General features: G+C 38.7%; 1 protein-coding gene and 1 non-coding gene across 2 annotated transcripts in view; both read right to left on the reverse strand.

Annotated features, from left to right (window-relative positions):
* Nucleotides 1-432: 432 nt before the first annotated feature.
* IGBP1 (immunoglobulin binding protein 1) overlaps nt 433-17,779 on the reverse strand; it is a 30,555-nt gene continuing 13,208 nt past the window's right edge. The window contains exons 3-6 of the mRNA XM_045297005.1: nt 16,223-16,418; nt 14,480-14,559; nt 13,075-13,187; nt 433-921 (exon numbers count right to left, since the gene is read on the reverse strand). Coding sequence (XP_045152940.1) covers nt 776-921; nt 13,075-13,187; nt 14,480-14,559; nt 16,223-16,418 — 535 coding nt within the window. The 3' untranslated portion in view covers nt 433-775. The remainder of the gene's footprint in view (nt 922-13,074; nt 13,188-14,479; nt 14,560-16,222; nt 16,419-17,779) is intronic.
* Nucleotides 14,756-14,919, reverse strand: LOC115871977. The gene has a single exon (XR_004047585.1). It is a non-coding gene; the product is annotated as a U1 spliceosomal RNA (small nuclear RNA).

The raw sequence follows: 17,779 nt of genomic DNA on the forward strand, positions 1-17,779 counted from the left end.
CAAGGCTGGTGGTTCGAATTCAACAGCTCCAAGGGAGAAATATGAAATTATTTGTTCTTGGTAGAGATTTAGTCTAAAAAGCCCAATAGGGTTTGGTAAGCTATGGTTACTGGTCAAGATAAAAAGGACAAGGTAGATAGAAATGGAAAATAGTCTAACCATTCACGGTTAATTCACTTACTGCTCTCCTTCCTGAAAGCAGTGCTATGAGGCAGGGAAAGTCCTGAACTTGGTGCTCAACCCTTATAAAGCACTGTTATTGGGGTGTTTCACCTAAGCTTCACACCATGTGTTCAGTAGGAGGGAGAAAAGCCCAGCTAATCTGAGTAATTCTGATTTTGGGCGATTCTCTGCCCAATGATGATTGGGTCCTTACGCACAGATGAATACCCCGCCACTCCTCCCTAAAAAAAAAGACAACTGATACCCATATTATTTTGCAGAGGTTCATGATAGACGGGGCTTTATTGTTTTTTTTACAGATAATTCATACAGCCATTGATTATACAGAGCCATTTCCCAGAACTTATTCCTTTCCACTTAAGAAATCGTAATACACCATGATGAGAATAATGCTGAAACAAGATCACTGGCTTATCTCTAGGGTACAAATACACACTTAATCATTTGACACTTTAATGGACACAAAGCAAGATGCATTGTCTTTGCTTTTGTTGTTGACAGCTGAAGCAGGAGCCCAGGGAGGTGAAAACAGTACAGCTTTCCTTGGAGATGATGATGTAAGCTCCTCTACTTCCATCTTGTCATGGGACAGTTAACCCATGTTCTGTCTGTTGCCATAGCCCTTAGGATGGGTATCCTTCCAGTCATCCCAATCCCGGGCTCTGTGCACAGTTTTTTCATCGTCTTCTTCCTCCTTTTGTTCCTGATCTTCCTGTTGCTGAGCTGCATTTTTGAACTCTGCTCAAGTGGAACAATGAGAAAGTGGGGTGAGAAAGTAACACCAGTATGTTAAGCAGAAGTCAGGGTTTTCAGCTCCACTCTGAATGAGAACAAGGAATTCACACAAAGCAAGAACAAGGAATCTAGGTTGCTGTCTACTCTGTACCTAGAAGTGGGTTGAGCACTTATATTGCTTAACACATTGTATGTTAAATAATAATAAGAAAATTTTACAGAAGGTAAAAACAAAGTTGTCCCTCAGAATGAATTCTATTTGGGGATACAAATCATTGCTAAAATGGTCAAATATAAAAATTAAAAAAAAAAAACCCAACCAGTCAAACAGAATCTCAGAAAAACAAAAGCACTAAATTAAAAATTTTTTGTTATTTATTTATGTTAGGGAGGTGGGACTATAGGTGACTCCCTGCCGCGCCCCCCCCAGCCACATTTGCTTTATTGTAGTCATATGGTTAACTATGTGTGTAAAATGGAAAATCACAGGCCAGTTGGATCTACTGGAAAACACCTGTGTTATTTTGCACATGCTTGCAATTGATCTAATTTTGCCATGTAGTACACAGCTAAAAGAAATAATCTCCCTTTTGCATCAAGCTTTCATTTGTAAGATACAGTAGCAATTCTTTTGACAACCCTGGAACTTGCCCATGACAGATTCTCATTACTATAAGAAATGACATTATATGAAGATCAAATCTAGAATTCTTTAAAAACCAAAAACCTTTTATTATAAAGCAAAAACAGAAACAGGAAACAACACATACTATATTAACAGACACACTTCAACCCAAACCAAACCCACAATCATTGAGTCTATTCCAATTCATTGTGATGCTATATAGGGTTTCCAAGTATGTTAATCTTTATGGGAGCAGTTAGCCTTAATTTTTCCCCACAGTGGACATACACACACATTTTATGTGTTTTAGAAGGCAAATACCCCGTCAATCTTTAATGAAGCCATGAAAAAATACCACATATACTCAAGTATAAGCCAACCTGAATATCTGCCAAGGCACATAATTTTACCACAAAAACTGCATTAAAAAATGTGCTGAAAAACTCAGCTTATACTCGAGTATATACGGCACCCTGTTTCAACGAAAATAAGATAGTGTCTTATATTAATTTTTGCTCCCAAAGATGTGCTAGGTGTTTTCAGGAGATGTCTTATTTTTCCATGAAGAAGAATACAGTACACATTTATTGTTTATTGTTTTTTTAAAAGAGATCTCACACTTCCTGTCTGCTCTGGCTGTGCTGCGGCCAACAGTGAACTGCGCGGTGGTCCAGAGTCATGGTAGCTTCCGGGGAGGCCTTATTTTCGGGGAGGTCTTATTTTCAGGGGGATACTTTGTATTTGAGCGAGAGGCAAAACTGTAAGTAGGTCTTATTTTGGGGGGATGTCTTACTTTTGGGGAAACGGGGTACCTCTTCGACTCATCTCAGAAGCCTATTCCATGTGCCTCATTCAAATCAAATTCCCTTTTCTCTCTCCAAAAGTAACCTTTTAGAGTAATATCCTCCTGGATATAGCTTTATTACCCAAGTGTGCATCCCCAGACATCATAGCTACCCGCTTTTAATTTTCTATCAGTCCCAAATATCCTCTGTGCTAATTGCTTCCCATGGACCCCTCTTCCCAGTCCCTGTCAATCACTACTCATTTCCATGCTGTTATTGTTTAGTTGCTATCACGTTAATTCCAACTCAGCAACCCTGAATGCTATAAAACTGCTCTAAAGGGTCGTTCTTAGCTACACTCATAAGAAAAATGATCACCAGGCTTATCCTTCACAACAATACAGGATAGATTTGAGCCACCAATCTTTAAGGGAGCAGTTTAGCACAAACTGTTTACACCATCGAAAGACCTCGGTCAACAAGCCCTGGTGGTGTTGTGGGCTAAGCACTGGGCTGCTAATTGCAGGGTCAGAGTGTTAGACCCATGAGCTGCTCTGTAGGAGAAAGAGAAGGTGTATGCTCTCAGAAAGATTTCCAGTCTCAGAAATCCAAAAGAGCATTCTACCCTATCCTACACAGCGTTGATATGAGTTGCAATTGATTTAATGGTAGTAAGTGAAGGAACCTCTGTTGTCATAGAATTGCCTTTTCTAAACATTTCTAATATATTGAGCTATATAATACGTGGCATTTTGTGACTGGCTTTTCACTTAGCATGATTTTTGGCTTTTTATCATTAAAGAAAAATTAATGATCATAAAAGAATTATAACAAATTATGATATATTTTTTCTAGCTCTTTCATCCTTGCTCCATTGCTGTCAAGTCAATTCCAACTTAGGACAGAGTAGTACAGCCCCATAAGGTTTCTTCAAAACATATATTTCACTGTTTTATATATTTATTTTTAAGTTTTATTGACATATAATTCACGTACCACACAATTCAATGGCTTATTAGAGTTATGCAAGCTTCTTTTCATTCTTGTGCCTATAATTAGCTCCCCATTACCCCCCAATTTTCCCTGCCATAACCCTTAGTAACTATAAATCTAGTTACTGTCTCTATAGCTCTACTTATCCTGGATTTCATCACGTAAGACAATCATACAAATACAATGATGACAGCAAAAGAAAACACAGAAAATCCTCAATCCAGGAGAAAACAGAAGATAAAAGAAACTGGAACAAATGAAAAGTTTAACAAAAGGGAAAGCAAGTGATAATATGTTAAATTTTAACCTACCTACACCTGTAGATTACTTTCCAATGCACTTTCTCTAAGGACAAGATTATTCACATCCCTAGGCAATTGTCTAAAGGAATTCCATGAAGGCTTAATCTCTATAGGGACTCTGCAAATAGATTTTGAGTTTTCACTACCATCCATAGCCTTTGTGCAAACTGGGTGCTCAGGATTTAAGTTCTAATACAATTCCCTCTTCTGATCTTGGATTTTAATATTTATAATCCTTGGATTATATGGGCTGGTGTGTTCCTTCCAGGTCGGCTTAGCTGACACCTCACTTAGATGGCTGCTTGCTTTAAGACAAGTCTTTAAGACTCTAGAAGCTATTCTTTTTGATAGCCAGGCACCATCTGATTTCTTCACCACACTCCGAGTTAACAAGTCTTGCTCATTTGAAAATATTTTAATCTACTATCCTCCTTTTCTTACAAGTTATCTGTTTAAGAATCAAAGGCAGTTAACCTGTAGTTACTTCCCCAAAGTCTTGATTTTGCTGATTGCATAGTCAAGGTTCAGTCCAACATGATCTTGTTGGATCCAGTTGCAGATTGGCAGCTGGATTTATATTTGATCTGTCAAATCCTTTCATCATGATTATATGTGGTGCTGTGTTCTTTCATTAGGACACATAGGTTGGTAAGCCAAAGAATAGGGTTAGAAAATCATGGCAACCATTTAAAAAACATCACAATGTGAATTCCCTGTCAGTATATCCTCTATCTAGGTCTATGCACGTTTGATGGTGGTGCTTCCATCTCTTTAACCCTTCACCGAAGAATTCTGTGCTCTTTAATTTACATCACATCAAAATGGGAGTTGTGGCATCATCAGGGGACTCCAATCAGGTGCATTTTCCATGTTTTGGAGTTTGGGGCACAGAAAGAAGTTCAAAGGGACAAAAGGAAATCTGATGGGACAAGATCAGGGCTGAGGGTGGATGGGGTTTTCCAACTAAATTCTAAATTCCTCAGTGAAACTTTCCTGCCCCCCCCCACTGTGCCCCATAAGAGCAGTTTTCAATTGTCTTAAAACTTCCTAATAATCGCCTGTGATCATCCCATGTACTTTGAAAAAACCTTTGTAATCTGGAAAAAAAAAGGTCACCAAAATTTGAGCGAATTTAACTGGCCCACCAGATCCCCCTGGAAGTCACTGTTTTGGTTGGGCCTTTTTTGGAAGCACTCTAAGAAAACCAAGAGAACTTGTCTACAGTCACCCAGTGATCAGAGACATGGTTAGCTATGTTTTCTTAAAAAAAATAATACACTCATGCATGTATGAATTAGGATGCTAGCAGCAATACTTTTTGGTGTGATCTAACAGCTGTTGATATTATGTGCCATGAACCACTGATGTATTTACTTGGGGGAGTGGGTATCGAAATAATGATGCTCATAATTTTATCATTTCTTTTTTATTTATTTACCCAGTGGTAAAAATTTACACACATAAGAGCCCACAACACAGGGAATCAGGAGAGATAAACCCCTTGGGGCCAACAATGAGAGTAGAGATACCAGTAGGATTAGGGGATGGAGGGGGCGAGGGGGAATCGATCACAAGGCTCAATCTAGAACCCCCTCCCAGGCGGACGAATAACGGAAAAATGGGTGAAGGGTGACGGAGGACGATGTAAAATATGGAAATAATAATCTATAACTTATCAAGGGCTTGTGAGGGAAGGTGAGTGGGGAAGGGAGGGGAAGAAATAGGGAGCTGATATCAGAGGCTCAAGTAGGAAGAGAATGCTTTGAAAATGATGATGACGGCACATGTGCAAATGTGCTTGACACACTGGATGAATGTATGGACTATGATCAGAGCTGTAAGAGCCCCCAGTAAAAGTATTCAAAAAATGCATAAATAAATAAATGATTCTCTTTATTTGCCATTTCTCAAGACAATTGGTTCCCTGTCAAAATGATGTTGAAGAGTTTATTTTTAAATTTAATTATTAACCCTTGGATCTAAATATGTCTGATGGGCTTCATCACAATTATTCTTTAAAAATATCTAAACAAACACTCTAACTTCAGAATAGTTTACAATATATAAGATGTTAAATAAGATACTTCAGAGTCTCCCTGTACCCACTTTCCCTTATTGTTAAGAGCTTACATTACTATGATTTACATGTTCCAACAACTAACATCCATATTTCCTTTGGATTTCCTCAGTTTTTACCAAATGTTTTCTTCTGAACCACGATCCCATCTAGAATACCACATTACATTTAATTAATGCGTCTCCTTAATCTATTCTAGTCTGACAATTTCTCAGACTGGTTTTCACAGTGTCAAGTTGTACCAGCTCATAGTAACAACTTCCCAGGCCTGTGCCACCTTAACAATCTTTCCGATTTTTGAGTCCACTGTTACAGTCACTGTGTCAATCCATCTCATTGAGGCTCTTCCTCTTTGCACTCTCTACCAAGTGTGATGCCTTTCTCCAGGGACTAAACGACAAACAAAAAATACCCAACCACACCCACTGCCATCAAGTTGATTGACTCACGGTGGCCTTATAGGACAGAGCAGAACTGCTCCTGTGGGCTTCCAAGATGGAAACTTTTTCCTGTGGGGTGCTTATGGGTTTTGAACTGCTGATCTTGCAGGTTAGCAGTCTTTAAAACATGTCAAAAGTACTTGAGACTAAGTCTTGCTATCCTCATGTCTGAAAAGCATTTGAAGACAGGTTTGTTTGTTCTTCTGACAGTCTATTCAATATTCTTCACCAATACAGTAATCCTAAAGCATCACTTCTTCTTCAGTATTTTTTAGTCATTGTGCAGTTTTCAAGTGCATATGAGGTGATTGAAAATACCATGGCTTGATCCAGGTAAACGTTAATCCTCAAAGTATTATCTTTAACACTTTCTTTTTTTCCTTAACAACTATTTATTGTCTTACAATTCAGGAACCTAGAAGTTCAAATTGAGGGTACTGGCTCTAGGGCAATGGTTCTCAACCTTCCTAATACCATGACCCTTTAATAAAGTTCCTCATGTTGTGGTGGTCACCAACCATAAAATTATTTTTGTTGCTAATTCATAACTGTAATTTTGCTGCTGTTATGAATTGGGCGACCCCAGTGAAAGGGTTGTTCAACCCCCAAAGGGGTTGTGACCACAGGTTGTGAACCGCTGCTCTATGGGAATGCTCTATAGGTACAGTCTGTGAGAGAATCCTTATCTGTTTCGAAAAGCTCTTCTCAGAGATCCTTGGTTATCTCCATGTGGCATCTGTCTATCCTTGTTTGCCCTTGCTTATTTCTGTGCTTAATCTGATTAAAAAAAACAACCAGTTTACCATTTTATTGGCATCCACATGTCATACAATTCAAAAGTTCAATCATATCAAGAAGAGTTGTACAATCACTCCCTCAACGCAAGAACACTTTGTTCTAATAACCTGGCATTCTGTGATGCTCACCTTCTTGACACGATCGCTGAAGACAAAAACGGGTGCTTAAGCAAATGTGAAGAAAGCTGATGGTGCCCAGCTATCAAAAGATATAGTGTCTCCGGTCTTAAAGGCTTGAAGATAAACAAGCGACCATCTAGTTGAGAAGCAACAAAGTCTATATGGAAGAAGTACACCAGCCTGTGTGATCATGAGGTATCGATGGAATTAAGTATAAGGCATCAAAGACCCAGAACAAACATTCATATCAATGTGAATGAGGGGAAGGCTGGAGTGGAGACCCAAAGCCCATCTGTAGGCAATTGGACATCCCCTCACAGAAGGGTCACAGAATGGATGGATGGTTGGATGGATTGTTATAAGAGGTGTAAGAGCCCCCAATAAAATGATGTTTTAAAAAGTTGTACAATCATTACCACAATCAATTTTTAAACATTTTCTTCTTCCTTGTATTCACTGTTGTTAGTGTAATTTTTTAAAATTTTTGGCATAAATATATACAAAACATCCTCCAATTCAACAATTTCTACATGCATAATTCAGTGCCAATAATTAAACTCTTGTGTTGCACCATCATCGTTAGTCTTTTCCACGTTATTCCATCATAATTAACATAAACTCACTACACCCTAAGCAAAAACTCTTCTTCCTTCACCCATTTTCTGGCAGTCCATATTCAATAATTCAACACCATAATTCTTCCTCATTAATTGAACAGCTTTCACATGCTATTGTGTTTATTCATTCTTGTCTCCTTCTAGTCCAGTCTTCATTTCTGAAGGGATTCTTCTACTTTGTTTCCCCCCAAGTATTATCCTTTCATTGATGAGTTTTTCTAACTCTTGACAGTTGCTTCCATGAGCACTGATTGAAGTGCCAAGCAAGACAAAATCCTTGACAACTTCCATTTATTATTCTACCTACTGGTCTAGTTGTGAGGATTTTTTGTTTTCTTCAAATTAAGTTGTAATCCATACTGAAGGCTGCAATCCTTGATCTTCATCAGTAAGTAATTCAAGGTTTCAGCAAGCAAGGTTGTGTCATCTACACATCACAGGTTGTTAAGAAGCTTTCCTACAATCCTGATTAACACATTCTTCTTCATACAATCCAGCTTCTCTGATAATTTGCACAGAATACAAACTGAGTAACTATGGTGACAGGATACAACCCTAACACACACCTTTCCGGATTTTAAACTATGCAACATTCCCTTGTTTTGTTCGCTTCTTGACCTACATACAGGTTCTTTATGAGCACAATGAAGTGTTCTAGAATTCTTATTCTTCTCACAGTTATCCACAATTTCTTATATCCACAGTCTAATGCATTGGGTTAGTCAATAAAACACAAGTCAACAGCTTTCTTGTATTCTTTGCTTTTAGCTAATATCCATCTGACATCAACAGGCTCTTCTGAATCTGAATTGAACATCTGGCAGCTATTGTTGCATGATCTTCAGCAAAATTTTACTTGCTTGATATTGTTTATAATTGAGCATTCTGTTGGGTCACCTTTCTTTGGAATGGGTACAAATATGGATCTCTTTCAGTCAGTTGGCCAAGTAACTATCATCCAAATTGCCTGACAGATGAGTGAGTGCTTCCAGTGCTTTACCAGCTTGGTGAAACACTTCAATTGGTAGTTCATTAATTCCTGGAGCCTTGTTTTAGTCTCAAGAAGCCCTGTTGGTATAGTGGTTACAGGTTGGGCTGCAAGCCACATGGTCGACAGTTTGAAACCACCAGCAGTAGCTGCAAGGGAGAAAGACTGGGCTTTCTACTCCTATAAACAGTTATAGTCTTGGAAATCTATAGGGGGTCACTATGAGTTAGCATCGACTGGATGGCAGTGAGCTTCAGTTTTTTGCCAATGCTTTCAGTGCAGTTTGAACTTCCCTCAGCATTGGTTCTTGCTCATGCTACCACCAAAATGGTTGAATGTTGACTAGTTCTTTTTGTTACAGTGACTCTGTATATTCCTTCCATCTTTTTTTTTAATCGTTTTATTAGGGGCTCATACAACTCTTATCACAATCCATACACACATCAATTGTGTAAAGCACATTTGTACATTCATTGCCCTTGTCATTCTTTTTTTTTCTTCTTTTTTAAACATTTTATTAGGGATTCATACAACTGTTATCGCAATCCATACACACATCAAATGTGTAAAGTGCATTTGTACATCATTCTCAAAACATTTTCTCTCCACTTAAACCCCTGACATTAGGTTCTCATTTTTCCCCTCCCTCCCCACTCCCCCCTCCCTCATGAGCCCTTGATAGTTTATAAATTGGTATTTTGTCATATCTTGCCCTGTCCGACGTTTCCCTTCACCCACTTTTCCGTTGTGTCCCCCAGGGAGGAGGTCACATATAGTTCCATGTAATCGGTTCCCTCTTTCCTACCTACTCTCCCTTTACCCTCCCTGCTTCGCCACTCACACCACTGGTCCTGCAGGGCTCATCCGCCCTGGATTCCCTGTATTTTCAATTCCTATCTATACCAGTGTACATCCTCTGGTCTAGCCTGTGTGATCACGAGCTGTCGAATGGATCACTGAAGACAAATGGGTGCATAAGCAAATGTGGCAAAGAAAGCTGATGGTGCCCGGCTATCAAAAAGCATAGCATCTGGGGTCTTAAAAAGGCTTGAAGGTAATCAAGACGCCATCCAGCTCAGAAGCAACAAAGCCCACATGGAAGAAGCACACCAGCCTATGCAACCACGAGGTGTCAAAGGGATCAGGTATAAGGCATCATCAGAACAAAAAATCTTACCATAGTGAATGATGTGGGGAGTGCGGAGTGGAGATCCAAAGCCCATTACTAGGCCACTGGAGATCCCCTTGCAAAGGGGTATCGGGGAGGAGATGAGCCAGTCAGGGTGCGATGTAACAACAATGAGAAATACAACTTTCCTCTAGTTCCTAAATGTTTCCTCCCCGCTCCCACTACCATGACTCGAATCGATCTTTCCATCTTCTTTTGAAGTTTCCTACAACATTCAATATTTTGCCCATAGAATCTTTCAATGTTTCAACTCAAGGCTTGTATTTTTTACTTTAGTACTTTTGGTTTAAGTTTTGCTGAGCATATTTTTACCTTTTGGTTTTCTAACTCATTACACATTTAATTATATTTTACTTTGTCTTCTTGATCTGTTCTTTAAAAGTTTCTGTTCAATTCTTCGGGTTCATCATTTGTTCCATTTTCCTTACTCTACGTTGAAGAGCAAGTCACAAAGTCTCTTCTGACATCCACTTTGATCTTTTCTTTATTTTGATTTTTCTTCATAAATGATGTCCTCCCACAGCTCATCAGATCTTCTATCATTAGTGTTTAATATATCAAATCTATTCTTGAGATGTTCTCAAAATTCTGGTGGAATAGACTCAAGGTCAGAATTTGGCACTCAGGAACTTGTTTTCATTGTCTTCAACTTCAACCTGAACTTACAAACAAGCAATTGTGGTCTGATTCATAGTCAGCCACCGGCTTGGTTTTGGTTGCTGATATTGAGCTTCTCCAGCATCTCTTACCACAGATATAGTCAATCTGATTCTGTGTATTTCATCTGGAGAAGTCCATGTGTAATTTCGCATTTTGTGTTGGTTTCAGCTATAATTCTACAAATATTTTTCCTGTCCCCGCCCCCCCTTTCTTTCCTCTCCTCCTTTGAGACTCCAATTGCAAGTATGTAAGGCCTTTGTACATCGTTCCATAAGTTATTGAGAACCTGTTTACTTTTTCCCCCAATCTTTTTCAGTTTTTCAGATTAGATAACATCTACTTAATGTATCTTCAGTTCAACTGGCACGTTCTTCTGTCATTGCCAATCTAATGAGCCCATTCAGTGATTTTAAAATTTCAGCCATTATAGTTTTCAGTTATAGAATATTTTATAGATTCTACTTCTCTACTTATATTTCTTACTTTTCCACTCATTACAAATATATATTTATTTCCATCCAAGTGCATAATTGTGATACTTGCTTCAGAATCCTTCTTTTGCTAATTCCAGCAGTGTCATCTTGAGATTAGCCTTCATTGATTTGCTTGCCTTTCTGCCTTTCCTCTTGAGCATCGCTCACCTCCCACCCCCCACATGTCTTGTAGTTTAGGAGTCCCTGGGTGGCACTGGACCCCTGGTGGTATTGTGGGTTATGCATTGGGTTGCTAACCACAAGATCAGCAGTTCAAATCAACAGGTCACTCTGTGGGAAAACAATGAGGCTTTCTACTCCAGTAAAGATTTACAGTCTTGGAAATTGCCTATAGGGGCATCTGTATTCTGTCCTAAATGGTAGCTCTGAGTTAGAAAAGGTTTGATGGTAGTGAGTTTTTGAGAGAGAGGGTGGCACACATGGTAAAGTGCTATTACTAGCTGGAAGGTTGGCAGTTGGAACCTATCCGGAGGCGCTTTGAAAGACAGGCCTAGTGATGTTTCAGTAGGTCACAGTCTTGAAAACTCTCTGGGCTCATTTTACTCTGCACACGTGTCAGAATCCACTCAATGGCAAGTAACAACGACAACAGTAGTAGTCATAACTTGGGATTAAATTCTAAACATGTAAGATGAATTCTGTAGAGATTCTAAATTCTATTTTGCTCTTCCAAAGAGTGCTGGTTTTTTTTGTTTTAGCAGCAGTTAACTTGGGCAGAGCCCAAACTCTGAATTATGCTTCCTTTGCATTGAGCAGCAGCTGACTTCTGCATTCAGTTCTTTTAGCTTTCACAGCTATCAAGTACATGACCAGTTTAAGGCTCCCCCTCTGGGTTTCTCTCCTTTAGGGTATTTCCCTCACTTTTCAGGTACGATAGTCACCCTGCACTTACTTCTCTCATTCCTCAACCAGTAAGACTGTAAGTTTCAGTTATATTACATCATAGCAACTACAGCCAAGTCACAGGGAAAAAAACTATTAAAAAAACAAAACAAACCCAAACCAGAAAACCCTTTCAAATTAGCATTCTTTCCTTTCTTTTCTATTCTATAGTGGAAACAGCAGCACTACAACTGGGAATCTGAAGACCTAACGTGATTTTAAAGCCTAGCCTCTCCACTTTTTAGCTATGTAATGTTGGGTAGGTCCATTTTGATGGCCTATTTTCTTATCCTAACGTAGGGAAAAAGAATGGCTGCTTCCTGGGGATAAAAGTATCAAATGAAATAATATATACAATAAGGAAATTGAGGGTTAGTGGCACTAGATGTTGGATCAGTCAACCACAACAGAAATGGCACTGTTGTCCATGGATTTCTGGTTGTGCTGTCTAGCTGCTGCTCTGTTTTTATGTAGTGATTTAGAGATCAAGTTATGTTGTCACTATCTCATGTTCTCAAAATTTTCTCTTGTATATTTAACAATAAACACAATACTGCCTAGAATATATTACTCAGAATCCTTGCCCAGGCCACTTCCCCTCCTAAAGGACAATAATACTTGGTATGAATTTAATTGTTAGGTTGTAGAAAACCAGCAGTATAAATACCTTACTATCTGTAATAGTTCGGTTTTTTTGTGCCAACCTGGCTCCTGTAAGAACATATGGGCAGAATTTAGCCTGTCAATCAGGTCACTGTTTGACTAGAGGGCTACCAGGGTAAATGGCTCTCAGAGATTGGTCTAGTCCTTTCTCCCTGGAAGTGGGTCATACACTCTCTTGCTGCTTTCACCTTTCTGTTGACAAGCCACATAGTCACACTGAGAACTGGGAGAGCCCTGGAGATGCTTCCACTGATACTGGATCCACAAGACTTTGCACCATTGGCCTATGATCTTCCGTCATTTTGCATCATTGCATGTGTTATGTGAGTCTGAAGAGGGATTTATGGACTGGTATCAGGCTTATGGGCTACTATTGGACTTACGGACTTGATCTAGACTGGGACAGGACATTTTCTTAACATACAATTACTCTTTGATAGAAAGCTCTTTCTTATACATATATGAGTGTCTCTGGATTTGTTTCTCTTGTCAAGCTGGTCTAACATACTACCATCCCTTCATACCTGATTTTGTCTCGGCTATTCCCTGATCTGGTAATGCTCCATATTTCCGATGCTGATCATACCAGTCATTCACTGTCATAGTTGCCAAGCTTGGATAACCAGCTCCAAATACCCTGTGAGAATCACATTACATTTAGAATATTAAACAGGAATCACATGATTAAAATGCCTCTTCTCCTTTGTGACAAAACCTGGGTCAGTTTTATCCTCATTCCCCCAATCAGTTATGTCCCATGGAAGTTTGTACACAGTACAAGTTTCTGTAAGGATGTATGTAAAAAGCAGCATCCAGGAGTAGGCATGAAAGCCAAGAGCTTTAATAAAAAGATAAGCAGTCTGGGAACATCTCCCAATAAGCGAATTTAAAGGTTAATGTCCCACAGAGCAGTGATGACACTGTATACGGGGTATTTATGGTTTCTGGGTCTCAAAGGTATAGGGAGAAAGGAGATTCTCCTGACACCCTACAGAAAAGCAGCTAAAGAGTTCAGAATGAAATCTGAGACAAGATTAAATTGAGAATTGTAGCTGAATATAGGAAGGGTGGCAAAATCAGAAGAAAAAAATTTAAGTATACAAAGGGGCTTCAAAAAGTTTGTGGAAAATGGAATTAAAAGATAATGGAAGTTTTCCATTTTTTGAAGTCCTTTGTCTATTTCCCAATTAGACTGTTCCTTTCCTTCAGTTTTATTAATTAAAAAATATTAATTCACATATTATACAATTCAATAGTTCAATCATATTAAGAAGAGTTGTACAATTATCACTACAACCAGTTCCACATTTTCATTAGTGTATTGATTGTTATTAGTTCCCCATTACTTCCCAGTCTCCCCTGCCAGACCCCCAAGAATGCATTAATGCAGTTACTATCTCTATATATTTACCTATGCTGGATTCCGTATAAAGGACAACATAAAAAAAACACCCAATAACAATAACAAAATAAACCAGAGAAAAATCTCAATCAAAAGTAAGCTGGAATTATTAAAAAGTAGAAAAATTTAAAATGGGTCATAAGGAAGATCAAGTGATAAGGTGTTTGTTTAACCTAACTGCATCTGCAACAATCTACTTTGCATTGCACTCTGCATGAATGCAAGGCTAGTCACATCCTTCGTTGTTGGTTCACCAGAGGCTTAATCCATGTATATTTCTCCTTAATTTTTAAAAAATTAAATGAGTTTTATTCGTTTTCGTTTCCTTTGAGCCTATTGTTAAGTTTGAGGACAGCCATAGAAAGCATTATAGCATGAGAGACAATATTTCTTTAAAGAACAGCCTCCTTTTAAGTAAAACCATGACTTTTCAATAACATCCTTTCTATCTGTTATCAATGCACTGTAACTGAAATATGAAAAAGCAGGGGACCTGCAAAGGTAAGCTATTTTCAGGTGATACCTACTTGGCTTGGGCCCTGTCCCGAGTGAGAATGAAGGGTTTCAATGGTGGTCTGTCCTGATGAGGTGAGTGAGAAGTTGATGCCTAAAAAAGAAACGGTACATTTGCCATGTTGCCCATCTCCCTACATAGGATGTTATATCTTCAAGAATGTGCAAAATCCTTTGTTCAAATTTCACTACCCCCCTATAGCAGCAGAATACTGATGGTAGAGGTTGTTTCTGAGAAGACCTGGGCACTTTGCTAAAAAGGGAGAAAGGTTTTCTTTCTTTCTTTTTAATAGGGGAGAGCGCAAACGCAGTCCCCCAGTACCACAAATTATGCAGTTGAGTTTTGCATATTTGGGGAAATCGCAGGGGTCAGCACATCCAGAGTGCAATGGATAAGCCTCGCCCTGGGAAAACCACCTTCGTGATCATGGTATCTCCCCTGCCAGGTAAGTATAGGGAGAAAGTTCTTACAGCAACTATTTCACAAGTAAAAAATTACTCGCCTTTAAAACACTTCCTCCAAAGGAAGATATTTCACAGCCTTCTTCCATGTTTTATCTACTTTTGAGCTGAATTTGAAACCCTTTCCTTCAGCTTGTTTTTAGTGGAAAAATTAAATTATTAAGATCCAGCTCCTTAAAAAAAAGATCCATCTACTTCTAAATTCCCTTTCAGTCTAAAAATTATATTAATGGTCAAGAACCCCAGGAATGTTGTTGAACATTCTTGGATGCTCCTAAGTGCAAGGGTTAGTATTTTTCACATAAAAACATTTAAGAAAACACTGGTTTTCTAGAGATATACTGAAACAACCTAATGTCACAGAAACAGTGTATACTTGGGTCCAGCTCCATTACTTTTAAAGCCAATCCCAATACCACAGGAGAGAACATTGTTATTTTTTTTTTAAAAAAGAGGAGGAGGAAGAAGGGGGCAGGGACGAATCCAGAAGATTCTAGTCTCAAAATGCTTGAAAACCATTCTAGATTTTCTCAGGGAGCCTTATGGTATTAGAATATTTACTTCTTCATTCTTTGATCTTTAACTTGGAGGTAAGAGTTCCTGAGCTAATTTCTGTAGTACAAATCAAATTAGGAAAATGTTTCTCTGCGGTCTTAACTGCTTGTGACCAGCTGATAACTTCAATTTGTGATGCACACTGACCAAGTTCAAGTGGTAGTAGGGTCTATTCTTCTGAAGCAGCAGCTCTAAAAGAGGGCACTGATATTCAAATGCAGCCAAAATTATGTTACACCAAGTTTTCTTGATCAGTACACCCAGCATTTTGTGCAAGCTGTCCTTGCTGTGTTTCATATTTGGGTGATCTAAAAGTGTATGAGTACATCGTTGTGCAAAGTTTGTCCCCTAACCTAAACATATTCCCTGGCCTTCATTCCCATCTTTTCTCTCTCCAACCTTCAGTTTCATTTCCCTTCTCCTTTCCCATCTCATTTCTCTTCCCCTTTGTCTATTATATTCAATTATAAGTCACAACTTCCCACAGACAAAATCAATGGATAGTTCAGAGGAGTCTCCTTCTCTCATGGTAGGCCATAAAAATACAAATGACCAGAAGTATATTACAGATTACAAGGGATTGGGAAATACTACTATAAATTAGCCTTTGCCCGATTAACTTTAGTAGGACAGTCATTTTATGGAATCTTAAAATAATTTTAATTTAATCATTCTTCTGTAGAATATTCGAGTCTGCTGGCAGTAGCTTTTTAAGACATATGGGTAATAATGAGGCTTACATCTCTTGAGGTGTCCCTTTCTCTCAGAATCTGTATCTCTTGGTCAATGCTCTCAATCTCTTCCAAGCTGATCCCAATCCACATCCGAAGATGAAGGAGGTAATATTCACGAACATGCTCATCATCAGCTTGATCACTTTCCACAGCAGACTTCAGTGTAGATAATCTGTGCTCTATCTCCTTTTTCTGCCTGTATCTATTCCACAGGGAAAAAAGCATTACTTATATACTTAAAAATAAAGCAATAATCCTTCAAAAGGGCACAATAAATTTTATTTTTCAAGTGACCAGGTAGTAAGTAGGTTGATTCCCACCTTAGCAGCAATGCAGAATCTATAACCCAGAGCGTGCCACCAGGCAGTTTGCTCAGACGAATAACAGTAAGAAACAGAGCAACAGGGGCTGAGACGTACATTACGAAGACAAGAAAATATAGAAGTAACTTAGTCTGAGCAACTCCTGTCATTAACTTTAAGGACACTAGGCTAGGGGGATTAATATCACACATGCTTCCATTTAGGAGTCACAGTTTCAAAGAATCATATAATCTTAGGACCCAGTGATGCAGGAATTGCTTGTGAAACAGCTTAATGATCATCTCGCCTTTTCTTCTGGGAAACAAAAACAAAACCATTTCTAGGTCTCAAACATCCTCATATAATTTAAAGACTCATAATCTCCTTGGGTGACACAGTTAATTTCTCAGCTACTAAGTGAAAATTTGGTAGTTCAAATTCAGCCAATGGTGTCTCAGAAAATAAATGCCTGGCAATCTATTTCAGAAAGATTACAGACAAGAAAAACATTATTGAGCACAGCTTTACTCTGAAAAAATGGAACTGTCATGAGTCACAATTGGCTATCTAATTGGTTAACCACCCTGCCTGCCTTTTGCAGGAGGCATTCTGTTAGGTGGTACTTCACTTATTCAGTCAACAATTATTTACTATGTGACAGGCGCTATTCTCAGTGCTGTAGAGACACAGCATGGTATAAAACAAAGTTCTTGCTCTCATGAAGCTGAAATAAATAGATACAAAGAAATAGATAAGTCAGGTGATAGGTGGTATGAAGATGCCAAAAAGCGACAAGTGAGTAAAGTGATGGTGTAGAAGTAGGGGTGTTATTACATATATAGTGGTCAAGAAAGCCCTCTTCGAAGAGCTAACAGCTAAACAAAGACTTCAAGGAAGTAAGGAAGCAAGCCAGGAAGACAGAAGGAAGAGTTCTGTGAAGAGGGAAAGCAAATACAAAGAACCTTATGGGAGAGTGCCTTGTCTGTCATATTTGAGAAATAGCAGGATGATAGTGGGACAGGAGGAGAATCAAGGGAAATAGAGGAAAGAGCTCGGAGGCAAAGGGCATTTATAGAGGTCTAAATAAAGACATGTACATATACAAATATATTTATATGAGGATGGGAAAATACATCTATGAGCCTATATTTATAGGTTTAGTATTAAGGTAGCAGAAGGACATTGGGCCTCCACTCAAGTACTCCCTCAATGCAAAAATACTTTCTTCTATTAAATTGGCATTCTATGATGCTCACCTTCC

The sequence above is a fragment of the Echinops telfairi genome, unplaced genomic scaffold, assembly GCF_000313985.2.
Source record: "Echinops telfairi isolate 266 unplaced genomic scaffold, ASM31398v2 ScPeMD7_7415;HRSCAF=8453, whole genome shotgun sequence".
Lineage (NCBI taxonomy): Eukaryota > Metazoa > Chordata > Mammalia > Afrosoricida > Tenrecidae > Echinops > Echinops telfairi.